Source organism: Alosa sapidissima, chromosome 5 (assembly GCF_018492685.1).
Source record: "Alosa sapidissima isolate fAloSap1 chromosome 5, fAloSap1.pri, whole genome shotgun sequence".
NCBI classification, from domain to species: domain Eukaryota; kingdom Metazoa; phylum Chordata; class Actinopteri; order Clupeiformes; family Clupeidae; genus Alosa; species Alosa sapidissima.
Genome location: NC_055961.1, coordinates 36,265,172 through 36,289,595, shown reverse-complemented (window position 1 = coordinate 36,289,595; position 24,424 = coordinate 36,265,172). Strand labels below are relative to the sequence as shown.

At 40.2% G+C, this 24,424-nt stretch overlaps 3 protein-coding genes across 5 annotated transcripts in view; 1 reads left to right on the top strand and 2 right to left on the bottom strand.

The window, feature by feature from the left end:
- The window catches only part of LOC121708611 (rab effector Noc2-like), a 96,463-nt gene extending 91,937 nt beyond the window's left edge, over nt 1-4,526 (bottom strand). The window contains exon 1 of the mRNA XM_042091407.1: nt 4,436-4,526. The gene's annotated coding sequence lies outside the window, so the exon portion shown is untranslated. The remainder of the gene's footprint in view (nt 1-4,435) is intronic.
- Nucleotides 4,527-6,464: 1,938 nt separating this feature from the next.
- On the bottom strand, nt 6,465-19,827 carry tmem248 (transmembrane protein 248). Of its 2 annotated transcripts, XM_042091394.1 has the most exons (8): nt 19,429-19,825; nt 14,237-14,395; nt 13,704-13,989; nt 13,319-13,469; nt 12,958-13,141; nt 11,102-11,245; nt 10,879-10,984; nt 6,465-9,940 (listed from the first exon to the last, which is right to left on the bottom strand). In XM_042091394.1, the coding sequence occupies exons 1-8, from the start codon at nt 19,429-19,431 to the stop codon at nt 9,888-9,890; spliced, it is 1,086 nt and encodes a 361-aa protein (XP_041947328.1). In that variant the 5' UTR covers nt 19,432-19,825; the 3' UTR covers nt 6,465-9,887. The 2 variants fall into 2 exon arrangements, with proteins under 2 accessions (XP_041947328.1, XP_041947329.1); XM_042091395.1 differs by lacking the exon at nt 10,879-10,984 and having other exon boundaries at nt 19,429-19,827.
- Nucleotides 19,787-23,886, top strand: rad51d (RAD51 paralog D). Of its 2 annotated transcripts, none has more exons than XM_042091377.1 (11): nt 19,787-19,927; nt 20,217-20,309; nt 20,411-20,472; nt 20,586-20,704; nt 21,186-21,267; nt 21,618-21,752; nt 21,850-21,945; nt 22,045-22,132; nt 22,389-22,459; nt 22,563-22,724; nt 23,259-23,886. In XM_042091377.1, exons 1-11 carry the CDS (start codon nt 19,879-19,881, stop codon nt 23,370-23,372), a joined length of 1,071 nt encoding a protein of 356 aa, XP_041947311.1. In that variant the 5' UTR covers nt 19,787-19,878; the 3' UTR covers nt 23,373-23,886. The 2 variants fall into 2 exon arrangements, with proteins under 2 accessions (XP_041947311.1, XP_041947312.1); XM_042091378.1 differs by having other exon boundaries at nt 19,894-19,927; nt 20,223-20,309.
- Nucleotides 23,887-24,424: the final 538 nt, after the last annotated feature.

Here is a 24,424-nt window from a genome sequence, read left to right as displayed (position 1 = left end):
TACGCTCAGGCCAATCCAAACTTTTCTCATCTGTTGTTTCTCGTTGGAAGTCAGTTCCTAGAAGGGCAGGGACATCCCTCTCCATCTTCAAAAATCTCCTGAAGACCCAGATCTTCAGAGAACATCTCCTCTCATAGCACTACTTACAACTAGTCTTGCTGATCCTAGCACTTACAGTACTACCCGTCTAGAACTGACACTCAACTGTTTAAAATCAGCACTCACTGATGCACTTATTCTTACTGTACTCTACCTTTTTTAAATTGTCCCATAATTGTTGAGAGAATTGCTTTAAAACTGTTTACCATGTTGTTAGTCGCTTTGGTTAAAAAAAAGTGTCAGCCAAATGTAATGTAATGTAATGTAATGTAATGTTTCTTGAGGATCAGGTTAATTTGTCCCCTTTAGGAATTTTTTTTTTTAAATGGAACAGGTTATAATTTGAAAAGCTTACCCTGATTGTGAAACTACCCACATACGGTAAATCTAGTCTTAAACCCTCTTTAACTGTTCTGTTATATAAAGCTTTGATGAAATCAAAATGGATATATCGCACCGTAATAAAATTGCATACATAAAATTGGAAAAGATGGTAGAAATAAATCTGCAGCCTTGAGCTAAGAAATAGGTGCAAAGGGTTCAGAGTTTCTGCAGTACGCTCAACCACCAATGAGAAACAGATGTCCCATACTCATCACTTCAGGCAAAGACATAAATGGAAGCACTCTCTGAGTTTACTGTGTTTCAACTGTGCTGCTTCTTAACAGGGGCATTAGAGCACACAAATCACCATGTACTAGAAGACAACGTTGAATTATCTTAAAAGAAAAGAGAATAGCCACTCATGAATGAAACTCAATGGGCATCACTATATACAGGGAAGCAGTACTGAATGTTAGGTTCAATTCAATAACGCGCTTCAGCCATGTTACGCCAAACAGCTGTCCACTCTCTCAGTAACCAAGCAATAAGTCACCAATAGCGACATTAATGAACAACAGGGATCGTTCATCTCATCGTGGTTACAGCAGAAGTGGACAGATTTTATTAACGGAAAAAACACATAGGAAATCAAAACATAAGGACAGCACACTGTTCACAAAATGTGATATAACACATGTGAAATGTATACATAATAACATGATCAGAACTCCCTCTTCCAAAAGCACAAGACTAATCCAATTCTTCTTTCAAATGTGGCTTTCCTATGTTTAGACCTTGTGTGTGTCTTTCTCTTTCTTTCTACCTAATTTAGTCTACCTCTTCTTTTACTCTTTTCAACCCTTCTGTAGGAGAACTTTGAACATAATAAAAGAATGCTTCAACAACGCAAGATTTTAAAATGTCAGGTATATTTGATGGACCCAGATATTCTTTAGAACTTTCATTGTACAACATTCTAGTCACACGAGTGTAATGATGATATCTTTCTGGCCCCTTCCTTCCCAGTGATTTTGGCCTTTAATTCACTGGAACAGGTGCACGCACACACACGCACACACACACACACACACACACACACACACACACACACACACACACACACACACACACACACACACACACACTAGCCACTCATTTATGGCTAAGCGATTAGCTCTATTTACATTTCCATGCAGGCTAATGGCCGTGCAGAGCTAACGTTCTGGCCTCAGGCACTACTGACAGTTTTAAATAGCACTAAGCTGGTCACAGCAGATGCAATGAACATCAAGACAGCTGAGACTAACTATAACAGTCTTTACAACTGATGAAAGGACCATTTACATACCATAAACTTGCAAATTTCAATTTTCCAGCTTGTCAATTTCAATTTTCAGCATAAAATTATTATTAAACTTTTCTTGATAGAGTTCCCAGGAATAAAGAAGACTGTACTTTTTAGTCTGACACTTGTGAAATATGAATTTCCCCACAGGCACCATCTACAATGTACAGTCATCATCAACAAAGTACTTCTGCTAATTTTCCATTCCATTCATTAGTTGTTGTCTGGTAGTCTGGTAATAAATGCTTCACTGACACCTGGTGACTGAACATCTAAACTGAAGAGAAATCTATTACATAAACTACATGATTCTTGCTGTGGGAACTGCGCACAGCTCCCACCACCAAACTCTTCACACCTTGATGTTTGTTCAGTACATGGGCATGGGTCAAAATCCCATAATAGCTGTTAGCAAACAGAGTGACAGCGGAGGGGGAGGAGGAGGGAGTGTTTACCTTCTGTGAGAAACAGCGGAATCCTGTTGCTGGAGGGGGGGGAGCAAGGCCAACTGAAAAATTGACAAAGAGAGAAGAGAAGAGAAGAGAGGAGAAGCGAAGAGAAGCGAAGAGAAGAGAAGAGAGGAAATGAAGACCGGGGAAGTGGTGCCGGCTCTCAGGGCACACACACACACACACACACACACACACAGGCTGGCTGCCTGCTACAGTACGTCGGTCACATGACAGGAGAACAATTCCCACTGAAACATCCTGTTCCTCCAGCACCTACCTTCAAGAGAGGAGCAACAAAAGCGAAGCCAATAGGCCAACAACACGCTAGGTTTCACTCAGCACTCAGTCTAAGAGAGTTACTATTGACTTGGCCTTTTCAAACAGACATACAGAGAGACTGATTTTATTTGCTGGGTCTGGTATGCCTAAGTCTGACAAAACAAAGGCATCCTTGAAATCATGTTGCACCAGCGTATGTTGAATGAAACAACAACAAATACAATTTCAAAACACTCAGTTTAAAAATAAAAAGATTGTTGCCACAAAGCAATTACTTCCCATTCAGCACATTCTGACAAACATGAACTTATGTTGGCAAAACTAAGGGTGTATGAATCTGGACAAACTTTGTGTTGAATAGTGTACAAAAGGACTCGTCTTGTATCTATGCTGCATTTAGCCATTTCAATCTCTGGGGAACCCCTTTTAAACATCATCAGAGAGTGATTCCATTAGTTTCAACTAGATTACCACTGATGGATGTTTGTTAACATTATTTCCCCCAGTGACCTTTATGCATCTCCATCAGCGACTGCTCTTTTTCACTGAGGCATATGGTCTCTGACCCTACAACAAACTCAATCAAAGGCACAGGGGTCAAAGATTGTTGTTCTTGTTTCTTACATCTCCTTCATAAATACATTCCTGCTACCTGTTGAAGTCCACAGCAGAATAGTACACAGCTGTGCAAGAAAGATCAAAAAGGTAAAACAGACAACTGTGCAAGAGAGATCAAAAGAGGAGGAAAAGCAGTTCAGACGTTTTACATGGACGAAGGTTCTACACCTATTCTCTCTCTATTCATTCTGTCATAACGTTTATAATCCCAAAGAGTTCCAGCACCTGCTCAAACCTACAGCTAGGTCTATGTCATGTAAAACATTTCCTCCCTCTTCATTTTATCTCATTGGCATAATTTAATGGCTTTCTTACAGCCCCCAAACCCACATGAAGCAAACAGCACTTGAAAATTCAAAACAAAGCTCACGAAAGGCAAACAAGTGTCTGAATCTAGTCTAGTCTTTTTTTTTTCAGCAATGAGTAAGTAAAGAAAAGCATGTTTGCAAAGCATTTTTTTCTCTCCCCATGCAATGCTGTTAACTTCTTCTTCAAACTTTTTCACTCTACTTTATCTGAACACCAGGAAAAAGCAACTTGCACTTTTACAATATCCTGGAGTATTCCGCACCCTATCTGCCCAACAGACTTCCTGAAAGGCTACATGAACACTGTATGCTGAAAACTTGATGGACACAGATGTGGACAGATGTGCTTGCCACTGCAAGTAGCATAAACTAGGCTCAAGCAGCATCAAAACAGAACAGGTGGCCTGTCAAGGAGGACTAGAAGAGGTCGGTCCCCCCCCACCACACACACACACGATGTACCTGACAAACGCCATGTTTTCCTCTAATTAGGAGGATGCTTGTGAATGCTTGGGAAATATTTAAGTTAGAAAAATCATTCACTTTCTCAGTGGCTACTATTCCAACGTAAGGGGTGTGTACACTGGAGTAGGCGTGTGTGCCAGACAGTCAGAATGGTTTATTTTGTTTGGGCAGAGAAAACTTCCCTCTAAACAGGTGAACGATGCGCGAGCTATGTTGAGCAAGCACAAGTCAATTTACTTAAACTTTTTCAGCATTTTAGCACTTGTGATAACAATTGCATGACAGTTGAAACGTCAATAGCAAACATAAGTTTACTTTTTAGATCGTGTCAGAGACAACTGTCAGAAATACTAGCTACCGACATCTGTGAGAACACCTGCTAATCAACCTATGACAGTTCCACAACTAAACGTTAAACGACATGTAGTTTAACCATTAGCCTACGCCGTTATAGGTCACAGGAGAACCTTTCCTGTGAAAAAAGTGACTTCTATTCATATGAAACTGATGTAATAAGATGAGGTAATATTAGCAGTCGTGCTTACCAAGGGTGCTGAATCTGTTCAACTTCTTGTCAGCTAGGGGTGGCACACTGCTAACGCTGGATCAGTGTAGAAACAATCCACACCTTGTCAGTGGATGGCAAAGGAGGTTTCATCTGGGATTTCAGCCAATCTTGAGTCACTCTTCCTGCTACGTAACTGCTGTCGCCCTCTCACGCGCATACACTCACTTGCATGCATGCTCTTCTTCATATGGTTGGTGACCACTAAAGAAAATCTAAAGGCCTATATTCAAAAATGAGCCCAATAAGCCCAGGCAATGATTTTAAAGTGCAGTATTTTTTTCACAACTGAAAAAGTATTGTATGCCTTTGATAGCCTATGCTGTCTAAATAGTCAGAAAGTCATGAAAAATCTAGTTATCAACCTGCAAAAAAAACTGAGCAGTTGTCACCAATTATGTTTTAGTGTTATCCTTCAATTTTACACAACATAAAACACCACTTAAACCTTTTCATGCAAAGCCTTAAGTGTCCATACCATTCCGTAGGCTATTACAAACACCTGTTCAGACTTTAAATGTTGCATTTTTAGATGTTTAATGCAGAATGCTCTGGAAAGGTCAGTTGGCCTGGCCCTCAGGTAAACTGGCTTAGGCAGCCACAGCATTCATTATTGGAGGGAAATAGAATTAGTCACAAACAGATGGCCAGAAACAAAGGGCATCCGTCATCCTTCCTCCTTTCCAACCATGTCAACATGTGGCTAGCATTCAACAGTGATGGATGGATGTGCAAAAATACCAAATACCCTTGTATACATATTTTAAATAAATAAAGTAAAAAATGCAGTATAGCCGCAACATGTCAGTATCATCAGAATAAAATACTGTATTTATGTATGTAATACTCCAAATCATTTGTGCAAGGGAGGGAAATTGAAATCAATTTACAAACCTTCCATGTCATTGACACCAATAAAGCCACATACTGGATACCATCAGAAATCCCACAACAGTCAAAAGTTCTACCATGAACAGGCAAACTTAAGTGTGTGGGTGAGAAATTTAACTGATCAAGTGAGTGTGTGGCTTTGTGCACAAGCAATGTTTTTAAGTCTGTTGATCTATCCAGCAAAGGAAATCCTCTATTGGAACAGAGAATGGGATGACTGTTTGCCTGGTTAGCACCAGATCTTATCTCAATTGAAATTGGGTCTGGACAAAGTTTATTCACCTCTCATTTCCAAGGGGCGTCACCAACAGACACCGATCAAAATGCCTCTGGTCGCCTAAAACCAATCAGAGTAATGAAGATGACATACTGTATGCAGAGCAACAGAAAAAAACATCTCAACAAACAAGCGTTTTTCAAAAACTGCTTCCATGTCATCATGTAAAGCTCGCCTCAACAGTTGTGATTTGTGCCCAGGTTTTAAAAACATTGGGAATGGGAGTGAATGGCCTCTTTGCCAGAGACAGACCTGCAGAGCAATTTCAAATTTGCCAAAGGTTTGTCTCGGTTCTCCCAGGCTAGATGATTGTGTTAAATCTTACAAATTTACGGGATAGGTCCACTGTTCCAAGTCCCACTTAAGTCAGGCCTTGGATCGCGATCCATGTGCTCAGTGTTGGATTATGTTTGTCTGCTCACACCGGAAGACAGCTGGCAAAAAATACACAAAAGTATAAAACACCAGATATCCAATCGGATCAGACTGAACCTGAGACATTGATTTTTACCTGCCGTGGGCCTGCTCAAACTACACAACATATTGGACAGCCTTGTAGGTCATCAGCACCTATCAGAAGCTGCATGCGTCATTTTGCACTCTTATGACATCTCACAAGTATTTTCATACAAAATACAAAGCCATTTTCTTCAACCCAAAATAGTATTTTCTATTTGAAATATGTATTTTAAATACATGTATGAGAAATACTGCCCATTGTTGGTCCCTTGGCAGTTAAATACAAAAGTAAATACAAAACTGTGATGTCCACTGGAAAATTAACATTATAGCCTGATGCAAATTGGAACTGATTTCAGGAATAACACACCAAAACACAACCTATTTTCCCTTCCCAGTGATGGAATCTGTTATATTTGATTTTATTCAGCAAAGCATGTGCCTACAGTATTTTACAAACAGCACAGAAACAGGGATTGTCTTCATACAAACATAACAGCAGTTGTAACATTTACAGTCATGCAACAAGACAGGTGAAAGAAGTGTGGGAGCACGTGTTCTCTTCCCAGAGAGCAACCTGTGTAAAGGGCACTCTCCAGGTCACTTAAAAGGGACAGCGGTCAAGCATCCATCAAAGCGTCAAGTCCACAAGAGAGACAGTAAACTACGATCAGAGCATCTGACTTCTCAAGATTTTGCTGTCTCTTCTGGTCTTCCTCTATGGTCAAAGAGAACAGTGAAAAAATTACACTGTATTGATGCTCTTACAAAAAAAGTAAGCTGCAATGTGTCGATCAATCCTAGATCTTCGTCAGGCAAGAGACAGATTTATCTCTGGAGCCCATTTCCATCAGTTAAAAACTTAAATGGATATAATCTCTGATGTGTCAGGTGCATTGTGTGAATTTCAATAAATTCAAAATGAATTTCACAGGCTTGCTGTTAAAAACAGTATGACATCTGTGCAAATATATCAATACCAATTCATTTAAACTTCAACAATAGTTCGATAAACTGCACTCTCCTTTAGGCGAACACTCATGCCCAGAATTACACTATCAAATCTGATAGTTAAGAAATTACAAAATGAGAAATAAAATAGGTATGTTGGACACGTGGGAGAACATTAAATACTAACAGTATTGCTCCTCTATAAGCGCTTCAAATATTCAAAGAAAACAAATCTCAGTGCACAGTTCATGTGAGTTCAGTTCAAATCATCTTAAATCAAAAACAACCAAACATTTAAAATCACTCTAGTCTTGTTGCTACAAAAGGAAAACCTTAAGATTCATTCACATGAATTGGACAAGTATTATTTGAGCTGGCAAAGCAAAACAAAGATTGGATCCAAACCATACTGGCCCAAATGCAATGTTTTAAGGAAACAATAACATGGGAAAATGCCTATGTGAACACACAAGATGTACGGCACATTGGACAGATTTGCTCATACTTTTATCATTTACAGCAGTTTAATGAAACATTAGGTCACTGTAACAACAACCTTCGTCATTACGTTATGAAACAGAAAAAAACACAATTATTTACAAAGGTGTCAGAGGTGGCCAGTGCAAAGGCACATATGTGGCTAGATGGGTGCTTGCATGTGGTGCAAATGTCGTTCTGGCAGAAAAATGTCAAGACAAGAAAAGGACTATTAGAACTGCCAATCAGAGACAGTTGAGACATGGTGGGGTAAAAAAAAAGGTGAATTACTTCCTGAAATATTATACTCATGAAGCATGCTCCACTCAAATGTAACCCAATACTGTGTTGTGGGAAATTCCAAATGATGTGCACTAAATGTGATAGTGTTTTAAATTCACTGACATATTTGGCCAAACATCTCAAAAGGTAATTTTCCCCCCATTTCAATTAAGAAAACAACTCCAGGAATTGCCTGCAAAGCTATAGAAGTTAATGTCCACCATGATATGCAAGGATGCATGTTGTGTACAGTTAGGAGTGGTCAAGTACTAGCGTAACAACTTTCTGAGAAGGCAAATCATCGTGCTCTGCTACAAACACCTTGCAACTCAATGTTAGGATGAAGGAGAAAAGCAGAGTGGCATGATGGTTTCAGTAATGAATAATGGCATTAAGGCATTTTACAGTACGGGCTTGTGTACAACACACACACACACACTATTTGACAAAGAATTCAAGGATCAGCCATTTTAAATACATTTGCTTGACCTAAAATCTCTCATGCAGCCAGCCATAGCTCTAGGGCACACTGGATTTGTTTGTGGTGGCCATATTCCAAAACCAGTGTAGATGCCACAAGCCATACGTCTTTACGATCATGCCATATCAATGTGTGGTGATGGAAAGACCGGTGACCACCATCAGAATGTCAGAAGAAGCAGAGTTTCAAGGGAATGGAAATAACCTAAGCAGACACTGAGTCTGGAGCACAGGGTGCAGGTGTGATGCATGACTAGGCAGCCATCGTGTCAGGCTAGGCTATGACATTAGGTTTATGAAACCCATACTAACTTACTTATTATTTCCACAAAATCATGAAAAAAATATATATATATATATGTTTCATATGAAAAGGCTGCAGAGAAAACAGTGTGTTTTACGAAATAGGTTAAAGGGATACACTGCCAAAATAAATAAAAGTGTTCATGATGTCAATGACGTTATCAAAAAGAAAAAGTCAAGAAAAAAAAAGATAATGGATCGGAAATGATGCAATTGATTATCAAAGTCAGAGTGCTGCACTGTCGGTGTTAGCTTTGCTGTAGTAAAGTACATTCAATCCTACAGTGAATTCATAAAGCAAAACAAAAACAGAAGCTATTCATGACTATTGAGCCGCTGCCAGAGAAGCATTGAATAGTAAACTGAAAAAGGCAAGTACATACTGAGTCCTATAAGCAATGAATGTGTAAAATCCAACAGAATATCCAATAAAATACACCCATACACTTAAAGTGCTTTAAGATTCCAACACCATCTTGAGTACATCGAGATATGGCGACGGCCTCTGTCTTAAGTTTCACTAGGGGGAAGAGTCACACAGAAGTAGAAAGGATGGTCAGTGACTGATAAAATTACAATTCAGGGGAAATTTGGAACCTAAAAGTCTGGTTTTGAGTCAACTAGTAGAAATAGACTAAAACAGAAAAAAATAATAATAATAATAAAACTTTGCGCATGACTGAGGTAAATATGCCACTCATCCTCTCTTCACTACTACTTGAGGCAGTAAGCCAGGGACACGTCCAAATTATTTACCAGCTTCGGCATCTGTTATCAAACAGGGCCCCATGGCCGGTTTCTTATCCACCCAGTTAAGACACATTGCACCTCAATGCCAAACTAAGGAAGGAAGTGACACAGGATAAAAACAAAATAACAACAAGACACAAATGGACAAGCAAAAAGGCAAAAAGAAAAGTTCTTTCAGGATCCCAGACAGTCACCCTCAAGTACAGATGAAGCTGTTGTGAACATGGAATGGGAGAACTTCGGCTATCAGAAGGTTAAAGAACGTGACAGATTTATCATAGAGAATGAAACGCTTTAGTCCCGTTCCTCCATCCGCTGTCATGGGGTACTGCTGATCTTTTCCTTGCAGACACAAATTAGGATGGCACAGGGGGGAGGTGAGGTGGGCTCAGACAAACTGCTTCTGTACTGAATAGGAGTTCTACAAATATATACACAGTAGACACAGGCACTTATATGTCTTTGGTTGGAGGGACCCAACATTGCAGAGAAAATGCATTCACAGAGTTTTGCACCCTTCCCATGGGTTCAGTAGGCAAGTTTCTTCTTCAGATTTTTTTCCTCACCAGATATGATTCTGTTTAGACGTCGCTTTTATCCCTCCGACAAGGCCACCTGAGGAGTAGAGAGGAGAGACAGACCCAGAAATATCAGACTGATTCGTCTAACGACTACCATGCAGTTCTCAGCATATCTCAGAACTGCCAGAATGAACGATTACAAAACTGGAGCAGCATTTATAGAATTTAAGATAAGTCACCATGACATGACCAAAAAGCTGATAAACTGGTTAACAATAAAGAAAAGTGACAACACCACTTTTACACCACTAAAGTACAAATATGGCATTGTAACTTAACCATGATTAGTACAGGATGACTTTTAAGGGGCCTAAGTAATTAAGTTGCTCTTGCTCTTTTAATTAACAACAATGTACTATATGAACTATGTGAAACACTCGTTCCTTATGTATTTAAATGTAAATCTTAAACGTTATTATAATGTAGGCAGAACCAGTCAGATATTTCACTATTAATGACGTACATCCGCATCACTTACATCCTGCAGGCAGCTACATTTGCCTCTGATAGGATATTAATTCCTCATTATGTGGAAAAACATAACTGGAAGAGATAACTAACAGAATTGTGTGTGTGTGTGTGTGTGGGGGGGTTGTCTCTAGAAAGACTTTCTAAATATCCCAAACCCTTAACAGAATTGGCTGAAGTGTGTTTTTTTCTGGTGTCCCTGGACCCTAGGGCTGACAGGCATAACATACTGCAGATGTTCTCTTTGGGGTGGCTCCAATAACATTGGAAAAAGAGCCAGCCTGAAAGGAACCCATGTTATTCCAAGGTCTGTATGCAGTATGCAGTGTGGACACTCAAATGTGACAAAGTTTATCTGGGTTATACACACTCATTTACCGAGATACCAATTTATGTCAGTAATGTGACTTGTGGGTGATAACACCTTACATTTTTACACTTAAGCAAAAAGACAGCTTTGTTGCAGCTAACAATGGTAGAGATGGATGACGTGAAACCTCTCACTTTTGTAGGATGGTTGAGGTTGTCCTGGGTTGCAAACATTCTGGGCTGTCTTGGAGTGAAACATGTGGCTAGTGTTTGGGCAGTTACCTCGGGGAGAATGAATCATCTGAGCATGCACAGGAGTAAAGTTAACAACACTGGTAGCTGCAAAAAATCTCGGCGTAAACTGATTTATTACCCAACAATAACAATATAAAAAAGGAGAGACTTCAATTTCGCCTACCTTCTCAGGGCAGAAGTCTGAGTTGTTCGCTCTTACTTTTCCAGGCCGACCCTTAATGACTGCATAGCAGAACATTGTGATCACCATCACAAACAGGAAGTAGCTGGTGTGCATTAAGTGAAGGTTTATCAGGGAGCGGTCATCCTGGCAACAGAAATGATTGCATTACCTGTTAGCAGAGCAGCCATCTTGATCATTAAAAATAACTGACATCCTAGCCATTATCTCTCTATTAAGCGAGTTTGTAAATCACAAAAGTATAGAGTAGTACATCAACATGTATGTGCAGTTTTCCATAATAGATGATCCAAATACAGCTGGGACACACATAGTGGTGGACAAGCATGCACATCGAACCTTTTAACATTTTTGTCTTGGCACCTATAATTTGTGACAAGAGAAAGCACTACTGAAAACCACACAGTGTTCCATGTTTAATTAATGTAGCTGTCACAGTGCTAGAATAGGCTCATAGAAATGGATGGATTTAGACCCCTTTTACTCAAGACACACTATACTAGACCTCTGAAATAGTTCAAATCAGTTTCTCAGGGACATGGACATACTAAGGACCAAATCAGCAGTATTATAACCAAAACACTAGGTCTACAATGAGGCTAATAATAAAGGGAAAAACCTTTGAATGAGACTGGTTAAGTCTATAAGGTGGTATGCCCATGTAGGCACAAATCTATCACAGAACTTTTGAGAGGTGACAGATTGGGATACTCTACACAAATCCATGTATCAGCACAAACCCATCCCAATAAGAGAGTCCCATGGCAACTACTGTACTACTACATTTGGGATAAGTTACGCAGGACTAAATGCATGCTAACAATAAAGACAAATGTGCTATTTGTATGGAACAAAATGAATACCATGATTTCCCAAATATTAACTGTGGTACATAACATGTTGCAACGTTTCTACAACCCTGCGGTTACTACTGAGGGGAAGCATTGCTTCATTTACTACTGAGGGGAAGCATTGATTCATTCTTCTTCATATGACAAAATATTAATATGTGGATTTTTTGTTCTCATCTATGTGGTCACAATACTTTATGAGCAATTTGAGCGAAAAGTTCATACTGACAGTAATGTTAGCTCAAGAGGCTAACTGTTGAATGGAGACATGTGCAACCAAATTAACCTATTTATCCAGGTCAGTTGACAAACATGAGAAAATGCCTACTCGCTCACTTCTATTTAATCGATTAGTCTTATTTGCAAATGACACAGTGTAACATTATGTGCAACATGCCTAACTTAGCTCAGCAAGAAATGAATCATGGATCATAAACTTCTTTAAAAACATACTTATCTCTGTTATTGTGTGGTTAAAAAAAACATAACGTTATTGAGCTGTACTTAAGATATAATAAACTGTCTAATGTCATCACTGTTTTGCTTTTTATTGTATTTGTCCTGCATCACAGACCAAGAGTTCATTGTCTGAGAGGGAAAGGGACAGACCTTTAGAACACAACCAGCCAATGTTTGTGAAAAGTACCGGCTTAACAAGATCATTTGACATGTGTACCTTACCATCCCTCACAACAGTGTGGTGCAGCTAGCTAGATGAACAACATGATAATAGCTGTCGTTGCAACCCCTCAGACTGGGAGGCATACGTGCTAACACGAAGGCTAAAATCCCCATGAGTTCAAGCATCGGTCACTAGCACTACACCCTGGCTACTGAATACCTGCCTGGCTTGTGTCTTGTGTTGATGAATACACTGATGTGGAAAGCATCATTTTGTGCTTCATGCATTTTAGCATGTTATTTTTTGTACTGGCTAAACTGTGCTGCTTAACAAATAGTCTGCACAAAACAATGGCATTTACTTACATCTGGGACAATGACGGTGAGTTTGGGGTTTAGCGCATGATACACCTTTCCAATAGCTCCTTTGTAACACCAGAATGGGTTGTAATCCTGTGTGTACTTGGTGTCGGAGTCCCGGGCCGTCGTGAAGATCTTGTACCACGACGTGGCATTGGAGTACGTCTCTGGGACACAGTGGGGTGGCTGCCTGGAAGGTTATATGCACCATTTTCACACCATTACCACCATATAACACGGGACACGAATCTGAATCAGCTCATCAAACCCCCCCAAAAGAATAACTATAAACTATCTCAGTGTTTTACTCAACTTCAAAGGGAACAGAGCATGCTGTAGGGTGTTTATTTATTTATGGGTAACTCACACTGTGACGGGAAAGGCATTGCTGGCTGCAGTGATGGTCATGCACGTGCTGAACACCACCTGCTCACAGTGGCCATGCAGAACACAGTCGTCTGAGTTCCAGGACGCCGGCAGGGTGAAAGTTATGTTCATCTCCTCGTGAGCTTCCCTTCCTACAAGACAGATCATACACACACACAAAGATTACATATCATTGCAATTAGAATGGACGATTACAATGGACATTGTAACATTGTAATGCGTTGTAAACATTGTATACAATCTTCTTTGTGTATCTGAATCTAGTACCAATAGATAAACAACCAAATGAGCAGACATAATAATTCAATTAACAAACATGAATTAATCAACCATGAACAGTGGCACTCGGCAGCAGCAGTACCTACCAGTTAGGCCAACCTGCTGGCCCAGTATGGTGGCATACAGGTGGGTGATGTTGCGGGAGTAGCCCCCAAACGGCCGCTGGGGATCTAGAGTGAGCGTGATGGGCACGGAGATGTTGATGGGCCCCGGGTCCTCCAGCACGAGGGGCGCCTGGGTGCTGGAGCGACCCTGGCCACTGGGGACCGTGCTCTCGGGAGTGATGGACTCGTTCAGGCCGTGCTTCAGCGTCTCATTCTCCGAGATGCAGAAGTCCAGCTCGTTGAAGCGGAGGAGAAAGGTGTTCCAGTCCTACATGGAAAAATGACAGTCATGAGCCTTAAAAGTAAAGCTTTGTGTCATGTTGTTGTAATATTTTGGAAATACCATATATTATTATACATTATATATACATATTAAACACACATACATTATATTTTATTACTAAATGACTTACTGTATTTTTGCAAAACACATTTTCTTTATAACAGTTCAATACTTTTGCGTTCTAAACGCTGCACCTATTATCAACTCAGAATTGGCAATTATGTCCACTTACCTCAGTCATCTCAGGGGATTTGATTTCTTTGATCTTGAAGAAATACCCTATGGTGAGGAAGGTGATGGCCACAGCACTCACACTGACCATAAAAATGACCAGGGGAGGACGGTTGCTTATGTAGGTCTTCAGATTCTCTAGAGGATTTAACAGGTACACCTGGACACAGAAAAAGACAAGAGCAGTCAGGCAACAACAGACCCCCCTGTCACACAATATTAACCAAAGCAAACCAAATTCTAGCATCAGCATTCTGAGCTACATCCTGATGATCATGCAGGAAGACAGAGAGATGGTGACCCTCTGCCTCATCTAAAGATCTATCTGGTCTAATATCCAACAGTGGACCAGTACTTTTTAAAGTTATGTGAGTAGACGCTCACACGGACAGATAAACACAATCCCCATACCCTCTTGCCCAACACCAACACTATAATCTACCACTAAAATCTACATCTACCAAAAACACAAACCTAGAAGTGGAAGTGCTATTACAAGGCCTTTTCACACAGAGATTACGCTAAATTTGCGGGCCTGCTGATCTGTACACATGATGCGGCATTTTGGGGAGCCAGGAGGCAGGATCAGCTAGCAAATTAAAATGTGACGTTCAACAGGGGGCTTGTAGAGTGATAGTCGTAGGCCTTATTATGCGTGGGCCTTCAGATGCAGCAGGTGTGTGATTTCCAAAACCCTGGCGGGAGAACTGACATTCAATATTACAACAATAAAAATAGCTTGTGTACTGTCTTAACTGAAACATGCTTTCGCGCACAAATGATAGCCTAGGGCAAAGAGATTGGACATCTCAACATAAGGATACATTAGAAGATGATTGGTGTAAACTTTGTCACACGACGTGATAAGCAGTTCTGGCGCTTAAAAACGTTCCATTCAGTCATAAATCATTCAAGCGTAGTGCTCCTCATGAAAAGAAAACAACAGTTTAATATGTTTCAGGTGTTTAACAATAGGCGCACTGTTAGCAGTTATACCGAAGGCAGTGAGATTATTAGGCATTGCATCCTACAGTCACTCTGTTTGGAACATCGCAGTTCGGTTGATAAGATTCAGTTAATGAGTATATGGATCGTCTCAAAGTTTGGGACAACCAAACAGCTGTGTGCAAAGCAAATCCTAATTGTTAGGTTACCATAGCGGTCTTTTCTCTAGGCCTAGGCCTATCAGAAATCGCAACATAAGCTCATTGGTTTCTTTTTTCTTTTCTTTCTTGTTCGCGTGTAGGCTATAGCGATAATGCATCTAAAGCACAAGAGCCGATATGGCCAGAGCTGCTTGCTCTGTAAAGGTATTTCTGTCCTACCCAAATTTGCTGAACTACTTGCGAAGTAGCCTATTCATCACAGACATCACATGTATCACACAAAAGAGCTTTTTCTCAGATTTTAAAAGATGTTAGTGGTTAGTTGTTGTGGTAAACGGTTCGTGAGAAAAGTAACTTTAATTTAATCATATTTTCTGCGCCCGTCTCCCTACCCATTCATCTTGGTGGAATACTTCGCGAACTTTCCCTCAACACATGACAAACCATATATCAAAATAAACAGCAGACCTTACCAAACACAAAGGTGTAAAGCATTCCCCTGTACAGTTAGCCATTCCAGAGTAATCCGGTTTTAAATTTGCAGCAATGTCTATATGCATGTCTCCAACTTTGGGGTTCACAATGTGTTTAAATTGTTCAATAGGCCTACATGATTTTATAACAGGCCAAATACAAAATAAATGTTACAAATATCGCCTAGATATCTGTAAGCATTACAATCAGAGGATATACATATAGGGCAGACAGACGCTCATGAGTTCATGCTTTGTTTTATCCCTGGATTTTAGGATAGCTTATTATGGCAACCGATTGCATTCCGAGCTACAGTCATCTCTAGCAGGCATTAAATGACTGGAGACTTTGTGAATTTAAAGATTGACATAATGTGCTGTCTCTGCTATTGCTGCTTTTGATCAGTTAGATTTATTTGCAATCTCCTCAGTGTTTCCCCTAGAATTTTTTCCAGCAGCGGTGCTGTTGATCGTAGGAATGGTGCATGCACAACAATGCTAAATTAATTATGTTTCGAAATTAATTATGTTTCCCATGTCATTTGGTAAAATAAATAGTCAAAAATTTGAAGAAAATTCACTTGGATTATAGCAGATAAGTGTCTTGTATCATATCTATAATTTTGATGAGCTCTACAGGAATTACAAACTATCTCAGATCTAAATGCTTGCGTATCCTATTACTCAAATTCAATTAAACCCACCAATAGGCTAGCTAGACCTTAGTTTCACAGCCTAGGTATGTTAGCAACACAGGGCTTGAAAGCATTGCCTGTATCACAAACAAAAACGAAACAATGCGTGGATTTATCTGGGAATAGGCTACTGAAGGTAGGGGCGAGCTATCTCGCTGGCGTGTTTAATTTGGTTCCCTGGTTAACATAATGTAGGCTACGTGTTTTTGCACAAAATTGCGTCTGCTAATAAACTTAAACATAAACACAAACAAGCGTGATCTCCTGTGGAATCCCTGACTGCGCCTTCAACGTTAGCCTACTATTATTTGTTGACATGAAATCTGAACGAACGGCAGCTGTTCCTGAAGTTCACTTGCGTCTATTTTTTATTTTTTTTTAAATTAGGCAACTCTTTTTGCAGTGGCGCTTGAATTCCAGGAGCGGCGCTGCGCCGCTGATGAATACATTGTAGGGGAAACACTGCTCCTGTGGTGGGCTGGACATCATCGAAATGCCCGCCCAGATTCCCCTTTCCGCCTTGACCCATTCACACTGGTGCTGGAACGAAAAAACTCGGCAAAATGTCTAGGGGGCTTGGTAGTAAATTTGGCGAGACACTTTGTCCCGCCGTTCAGCCTCGGTCTATGTGAAAGGGACAGTCGTTCCGCGATTCTGGTACATAAAATCGCAGCGATTTTGGCAGTGCGAAAAGGCCTACACACTTGTTTGTTCTTCAATTACCACAATGCTGCTACAAAAAGTATTCTCATTCACACCAAAACAAATCCACTTCCAGGCTAGTATTTTGGAGCACAATGACACACATTATAGAGGATATCCTCAAGATGGGAGATAATGGAACTAAACAACTCTAAAAGCTTCCTAACAATAATCTTTTATGTTGACAAATGATATACTGAGGAATGGTAAACAACAATTGAAGCCACATTGAACAGGTTGTCGGATTGTGACTGCTCTGGTGATGGTTCTAGACTTTGCTGTTGTGGTTTCATTAGAGCCACTACTGGCAAGGAAATTATGGCAGTTCGCCAAATGAGGAGATAACATGGAAGTAAAGGCTGAATATTAGGCCAGATGTCTTTCTATCCAATTAGGCTATAAGCCACATAAAACAAGCTGGCATATTTAATGCCAAATGGAGACTTTTTTATAGAAATTTACTTTCCATCAATAAATTAGTTTCTGGTTTTGCTTATTTGGAACCAAAGACTCGAGAGCACTATGTTCTAAAAGCTTTGGTTGTAACCAACTGAAGAATAGATTATCTGAATGTGTCTGTCTTTAATAATTATATTGACATTGCGAGCTGCATAAACCACAGGTTAGGCCTCGCCATTTGGCACAGTTAGTGTCATTCAAATTGATGCACACTGCAACAGGTCTAACAACTCCCAGGACTCTTTGTTGAAAAACTGGAAAGACTCCACACTATCTCCATAGCAGCGTTTACCAAGGCATGCAAAAAGCCCAGTAATGATAGCACAATCCATCCAAAGCAACATCCAGTCGCATCACTGTTGTTGGTTGGTTACACTAGGACAAAGGAAACATTTGTTCATCAACTTCACAGCATGCTCAGCATATTTTTTTGATAAAAAGTTTGTTGGGGCCCATAACCTCTGATTTACTTTTGTTCCAGTTTGTTGTAAGGTAATCCCTTTATTTACAACATTTGTCTGCTTGCACAAATGAGTCACAAACACACACTACAACCTTTTTTATCAGTCTTTCCCCCCATTTGCATTGGGGACACAGAAAATGATCATAGCATTTCTTAGCAATAGCATGTAAGTCCTTCTATAAATATGGAGAGTCCTACAGTACCACCTCTGCTTATTATCATTCTTAGGTAACCAACTATACATGCATGATATAGCACCAGGTTATACAAATACTGGAATATTAAATCACAAATAGCTATGCCTGTTGTAGGCATTAAAGCATAGGGTCTCATTTCTATTACATAGAGAGGTTTGCTTAATTCATTTCCACTACAACTCTCCCACTAATGATTCATCAACTCATTTTCAGGACATGTCTGTTTTAACCAAGGGGGGCCTTGGACTGGACACCACTGTATATTTAACCTTGTGAGATGGGGCCTAACTGATTTTAAAGGGAACATCTAAGACGTGTAATATTATCCTAATTATTAGATTTAACCTTGTAACAACCTCGCACAAGCATTTTTGTCTTCTGAAGTCAATGCAGGATTGTATGAAGTAGTGTACACTAGGCTTATAAATGTGTGCAGTAAATGCAATGCTGCATTTCACAAATTGTCAGAGGCTACTAACACGGCAAAACTGCTCAAAGACATTGCAAGTCACAAAATGGGTAGACTGTTCATATACAATACGCACCGGTCATTAATTTTATTCTTCAACTAAATTACTAACCTGGAAACAGTGCAACTCTAACTAGGTAACAATCTCTCAAACTACCGTAGCTTGGTCTCCAAGGCTAACTGTGCTAGTTCATCACCCATCTGTAAAACTGTGCCCACCATGGATAATATATTGCCACCGTTTCAGTCCATATAGCCTAAGTTACGTAACAGGAATTTACTTTACATTTGCAAGGACAGATTTTTATAGAATTAAGATATACATAATCGCTTTATAGTAAATTAAACCCTGAGGATAACGTCCGACCATTTGACAGCGTTATGGCTAACATTTAGCCAACCATCGTGAGTCTGTAAATTAGCTAGCTACCAATCTAGCTCGCAAGCTAGCTAGCTAGTTAAGTTGCAAACCAAGTCAGTCAGTTTCACAATCGGGCTATCAATACTATTTTGGGGATATGCTTATTCTTCCACCAGTCAAACACATAATGAAAAAACGTATTGCTAACGCAAAAACATAATTTCAACAATGCATAAGTTAAGATGACAACCACGGTGTTTTTACTCACCATTTTTACTCCGTGTGCGCACGACGGCTGCAGGTGGGTCGTGAGCTAACCAGCTATCGTAGCTAGCTTCTGTTGGCTAGGCTACTGGCAGTGAAGGAGAGGAGACAGGGGTTTGGGGACAAAAAGGGCTTGCGGTGTTGAAAGAGTCGTGAATACTCCTTCCCATTATTTTCCCGTAACCGCAAACCCCCGATGTTTCTTCGTGAACAGAACTGTCTTCAAGCTAACGTTAGTTATGGTAGCGTCTGGCTTGGATCAGTGTTTACTGCTATCGTCTCGCACTGCAACAACGTTAAGCTAGTACGCACTCCTCTAACTACTTGTCAGAGTAACGCAAAAGCACTAACCATGATGGTATACGTTGAGTTCACTTACGAAAACAACGTAAGCGATGACAGGGCATGTTCATGCCCAACCAGTGTTTACAAAAAAACCCATAGAAGTGACGTCATGCTGACGTTATTTGTCAGCGGCGCGGGCTGGATTGAACATGAGAAAGGTAACCTGCGAGCTAACGTCAAGTTTCTGCCGAGAAACGTTTTTGGAAGAATGATATTTATCTATAACACAGTAACTTCCAATATAAATGGCTGTTACGGTGGCATGCATTTGTCAAGGAACATATTTATAATGTGCATAGTAACGTTTGCAAGAATTCTAGCTAACGCTAAGAATGCAGCTGAGCCAAGTCTCTGCTTTGAGCGGTTTGAAGACATACGCCAGTCAGTGTCCAATGAACATTTTTTCAAGTCTTCGCTTTTAAAAGTCTCCACTCTACTATCCCTCAGACATAGATGACATGGTGGTCTTGAGAGAGGGTATATGTCCTGGGCTGAATAAGGACCTCATCGAAGCCTTAAGAAATGTGGACATCAGAACAGGTATGTCATTCAGTTTGATTGAGAGGGCACTAAAACATCATCGCAATATGCCAATTAATTATTAAACGCAGTACATTAATCTGCTGTAAATTCTCTTCCAGTGGAGGAGTTGGTTTCAGCGAACCTTGAGGAACTGGCCCAAAAATGTTCCGTCTCCTACAAGGTTTGATGATGGGGCAGATACAAACTTGGTTATTGGGGTAAAAGTGTTTTGTATCAGCGAAGTGGCATTCCATAAACAACGTTTAAACATCTTATTTGTCTACAATTTACTAGGCTTTGATTGCTGTGCGTCGGGTTCTATTGGCCCAACATGCAGCTTTTCCTGTCTCATGTGCTGACATGTATGAAGAGCTACTGAGCTCAACTGCTATTCTCTCCACAGGCAGTCATGGGTAAGTATCATGAACAAAAGCTGTTCAGGAAATGATTTTGGCTTTGATGAATGTCATGGTTAAACATTTAACTATGATTTATGTGATATATTGGGAGGTAGATTCAGTATGGTCTGTGACATCATTGCCCAATATTTCATTCTTTCATTTAGGCAAGGCAAGTTTAGTTACCAACTAATCAAGTAAAGTGTGACCAACTAATCAAGTAAAGTGTGACCAAACACATCACCACAAACATGAAAACTATACTGGTAATTAGTAGTACATTCTGCTTAGTACAGTCTCTTGTTCTGATTCAGGGCTTTGATATGTGACTGTTTTCACATTAAATTTGAGGTTCATTTATCATTGCTGAATTTATCTATGAGGATGTCAATGTATGTGAAGGTTGGGCTGGACTTCACACTGCACAATGGAATCTTAGATAACTTTTAAGAACTTTAAAAACAGGCTCTTGTCTGAGTGTTCCCATCTCTTCCAGTCTAGATAAGCTGTTAGACTCTGGTCTGTACACAGGGGAGATAACCGAGCTAACAGGAGGTCCAGGAAGTGGCAAAACGCAGGTGTGTTTTTCTCAGCCCTTTAGTAAAACATCACACACGTCTTTACATAAAACATACACACACACACACACACCCCTATCCATAGTAAGTCACAGTGCTCCGTTGTAGTAATTGGTTTGTTGTTCCTACACACTCTGATACATTTTATGTGAGATGTTGGATTTATTTTATATTATTTAATTTATTTTAGTCACAGAGATCGGGTCTGACTGTGATACTGATCAATACATCTTTGTCAATTTCAGTGAATTGTTCCTTGCTGTCCTCACTTTGTTATCCCCCATTAGTCTGCAATGTTAAATGAGATGTAATTTACTTTACCCCCCCCCCCCATATATCTTTTCCATTAGGTGTGCTTTAGCACCGCTGTTCATATTTCATGCCAACTCAAGCAGAGCGTTATCTATATCGACACTAATGGAGGAATGTCTGCAAATCGTTTGCTTCAGATGCTGCAAGCAAAGGCCAGCACTATGGAAGAGCAGGTTGCATAAAATATAAAGTTATGATTTATATACACACTACTACACTAACAGCAAATATTTGCAAGTATTTAAACCAAATATACATATTCATCCTTAGATGGCTGCTCTTCAACGAATTCAAGTTTTTAGAGTGTTTGATGTCTTCTCCTTGCTTACATGTCTACAAAATATAAGAATCGGTGGAGTTCAGATGGTAAGAAGAGGTTTTTATCACAATGCTAAATTGGATTGAATAGCTAAGGGGACCAAAAAGATGATATTTTATTTTATTATTTTGTATTTTTCTCTTCAGGAATGTGTTGGATGTTCAGTAAAAGCTCTTATCCTGGATTCTGTCTCAGCTGTACTCTCCAATATGCTGGGAGGCAAACAGAATGAGGGTCTGTTGACAGCATGTTCTGCTCAAATCCTTTTGTGTAATGTGTATTCCTTATTTTTAGACCAACTGAACCAGGCTGCTCGAGCAACTGTAACCTGCATCCTAATGTATAGTATCTGGACGACTTGGTAATATTGTGACTGATCTCGAAGTCTGCCAAAGATCTAAAACAAGCGCTAGCATGAGATGCACACATTTCTTTTGGTTATGGCAGATTCCACAACAGTCATGATTTTCTTCTTAACTTCTAAATACAGGCATGTCCTTGATGATGCAAGTTGCTGGAGAGCTGAAAACTATTTCGAAGGACCTTAATGTTGCTGTTCTGGTAGGGCCACTCTGAACTTTTGCTGCGTGTTATTGTTGTGGTTAATGCTGCGTCACTTGAGCACCTGTGTATTATGTTGTGCAATGGCCAATTACCCAATCAGGTGACAAATCATGCGACGCGAGATGGCAGTGGCCAGGCGAAAGCGGGTTTGGGTCAGTCCTGGAGTCACGTCCCGAGGACCCGCGTTCTCCTACAGCAAGTGGAGAGGCCTGGCAGCTCCTCCAGCCTGCGAGTAGCAACGCTGACCAAATCATCTAGACAGGTGGAGCATTTCAGAGAGTTAAAACGCAACACGGACATCAGAATCACTTTTTACTTGTTGAAATGAAATGCATTCTTTCTGACTGTGCTATACACTGAAATGGAAGTGGAGGAAGAGTTTTGTTTAGATGTTTGAGGGTAAAACCAAAGTCCTTTTAGGCAAGTCCCTCCACTCGACAGCCATATTGCACCGCTTTTTGGGCACTCATCGGGCATCCGGTTTGGCAGAAATGTGCGTGAGCAAGGCTTCACCACACCAATCTTGCTCCAGCGGCGAGATCACAACACATGATTGGCACATGTCTTCACAACACACCACATTATTGGCTCAATGTATTCACAACACAGCACATGATTGGCTCAGTGTATTCACATGTCGACGTTTTGCCGCAGAAGGGGTGTGATATGCGTAGACAACTGCCATATTGGCGTTACAAACTAACCCCATGCATTTCTATGGAGGATTTTTTGAGTGCTGTGTCTCCTCATTAGAAAGTCTCTGGTAAAACTCAACTCTTTTCCCGTCATGTTGTAGTCATGTCAACTGGAAGAAGAATTTGACTTGAGATGCTGGGGAGCACCTGAAGATATGAAGGCTGGATCTTCAGGCAAGAGAAAACTGGACGGGGGCAGCCCTGGGGTTGGGTGAATGCTTATTCATCTAGCTATAAACGTACAAGTTTGTGTCTTCATTCATTCAATGATTATTATTTGTTCTCTCTCAACTCATCAATAATATTGGTGAACATACTGTGTTTTCTGTGAGTTTTTGTTAATACTGAAATATGGAAATGTGGTTTTAGTACATCAGTGAAAACTTTTTTAAAAGTATTTGCATTCAGACAGCTAATTATTAAATTATTCAGCTACATAGTTCATTCATTGAATTGCCTAATATGGAGAAATTGTCTATCAATTATCAATTTAATGTGTAAGATGCCATCAGTGTTGTTAAAGTTAGAGGTCATGAGAAGTAAGTTAATGAAAACCATGTCTATTTTTAAACAAGACATGATGTATGTCTTGCATGATGTAGCCATAAATTGGTTGTTGTTTCATCAGTAGACTCTGTAAAGCAGTGCAAACTTAGATTTACATTTAGGAAATAAAAAATACCTTAGTCATTTAAAAACTTGCTTGTACAGTATATCAATAAAGCACAAACGGTCACAATCCAAATAATTTCTATATCATCACTGCTTAACCATTAACATTTTTTTTGGCAGGGAAAACTCTGCTTTTTAAATACAATGTTAACCCACCATGCAATGTTATGTTCTCCACTCTAACATACATTCTAAGGAGTATTTGTCTGAAAATTATACTGCTGTGGGCCTCACACTGAAAGCTTGGCAAACAAAGTTTAACAGAAACTTTTTTTTTTTTTAACTCACCCAAGGATTCCCGCTGGTGCTTAGTTGCACTGTTATTTGTGGGCTTCCAGACTGGATGGGTAAAGGGAGTTGGACAGTGCATCACTTCTAGTCAACAGTCGGGGGCAGCCGTGGCCTACTGGTTAGCACTTCGAACCTGTAACCGGAGGGTTGCCGGTTCGAACCCCGACCAGTAGGCACGGCTGAAGTGCCCTTGAGCAAGGCACCTAACCCCTTACTGCTCCCCGAGCGCCGCTGTTGATGCAGGCAGCTCACTGCGCCGGGATTAGTGTGTGCTTCACCTCACTGTGTGCTGTTTGTGTTTCAC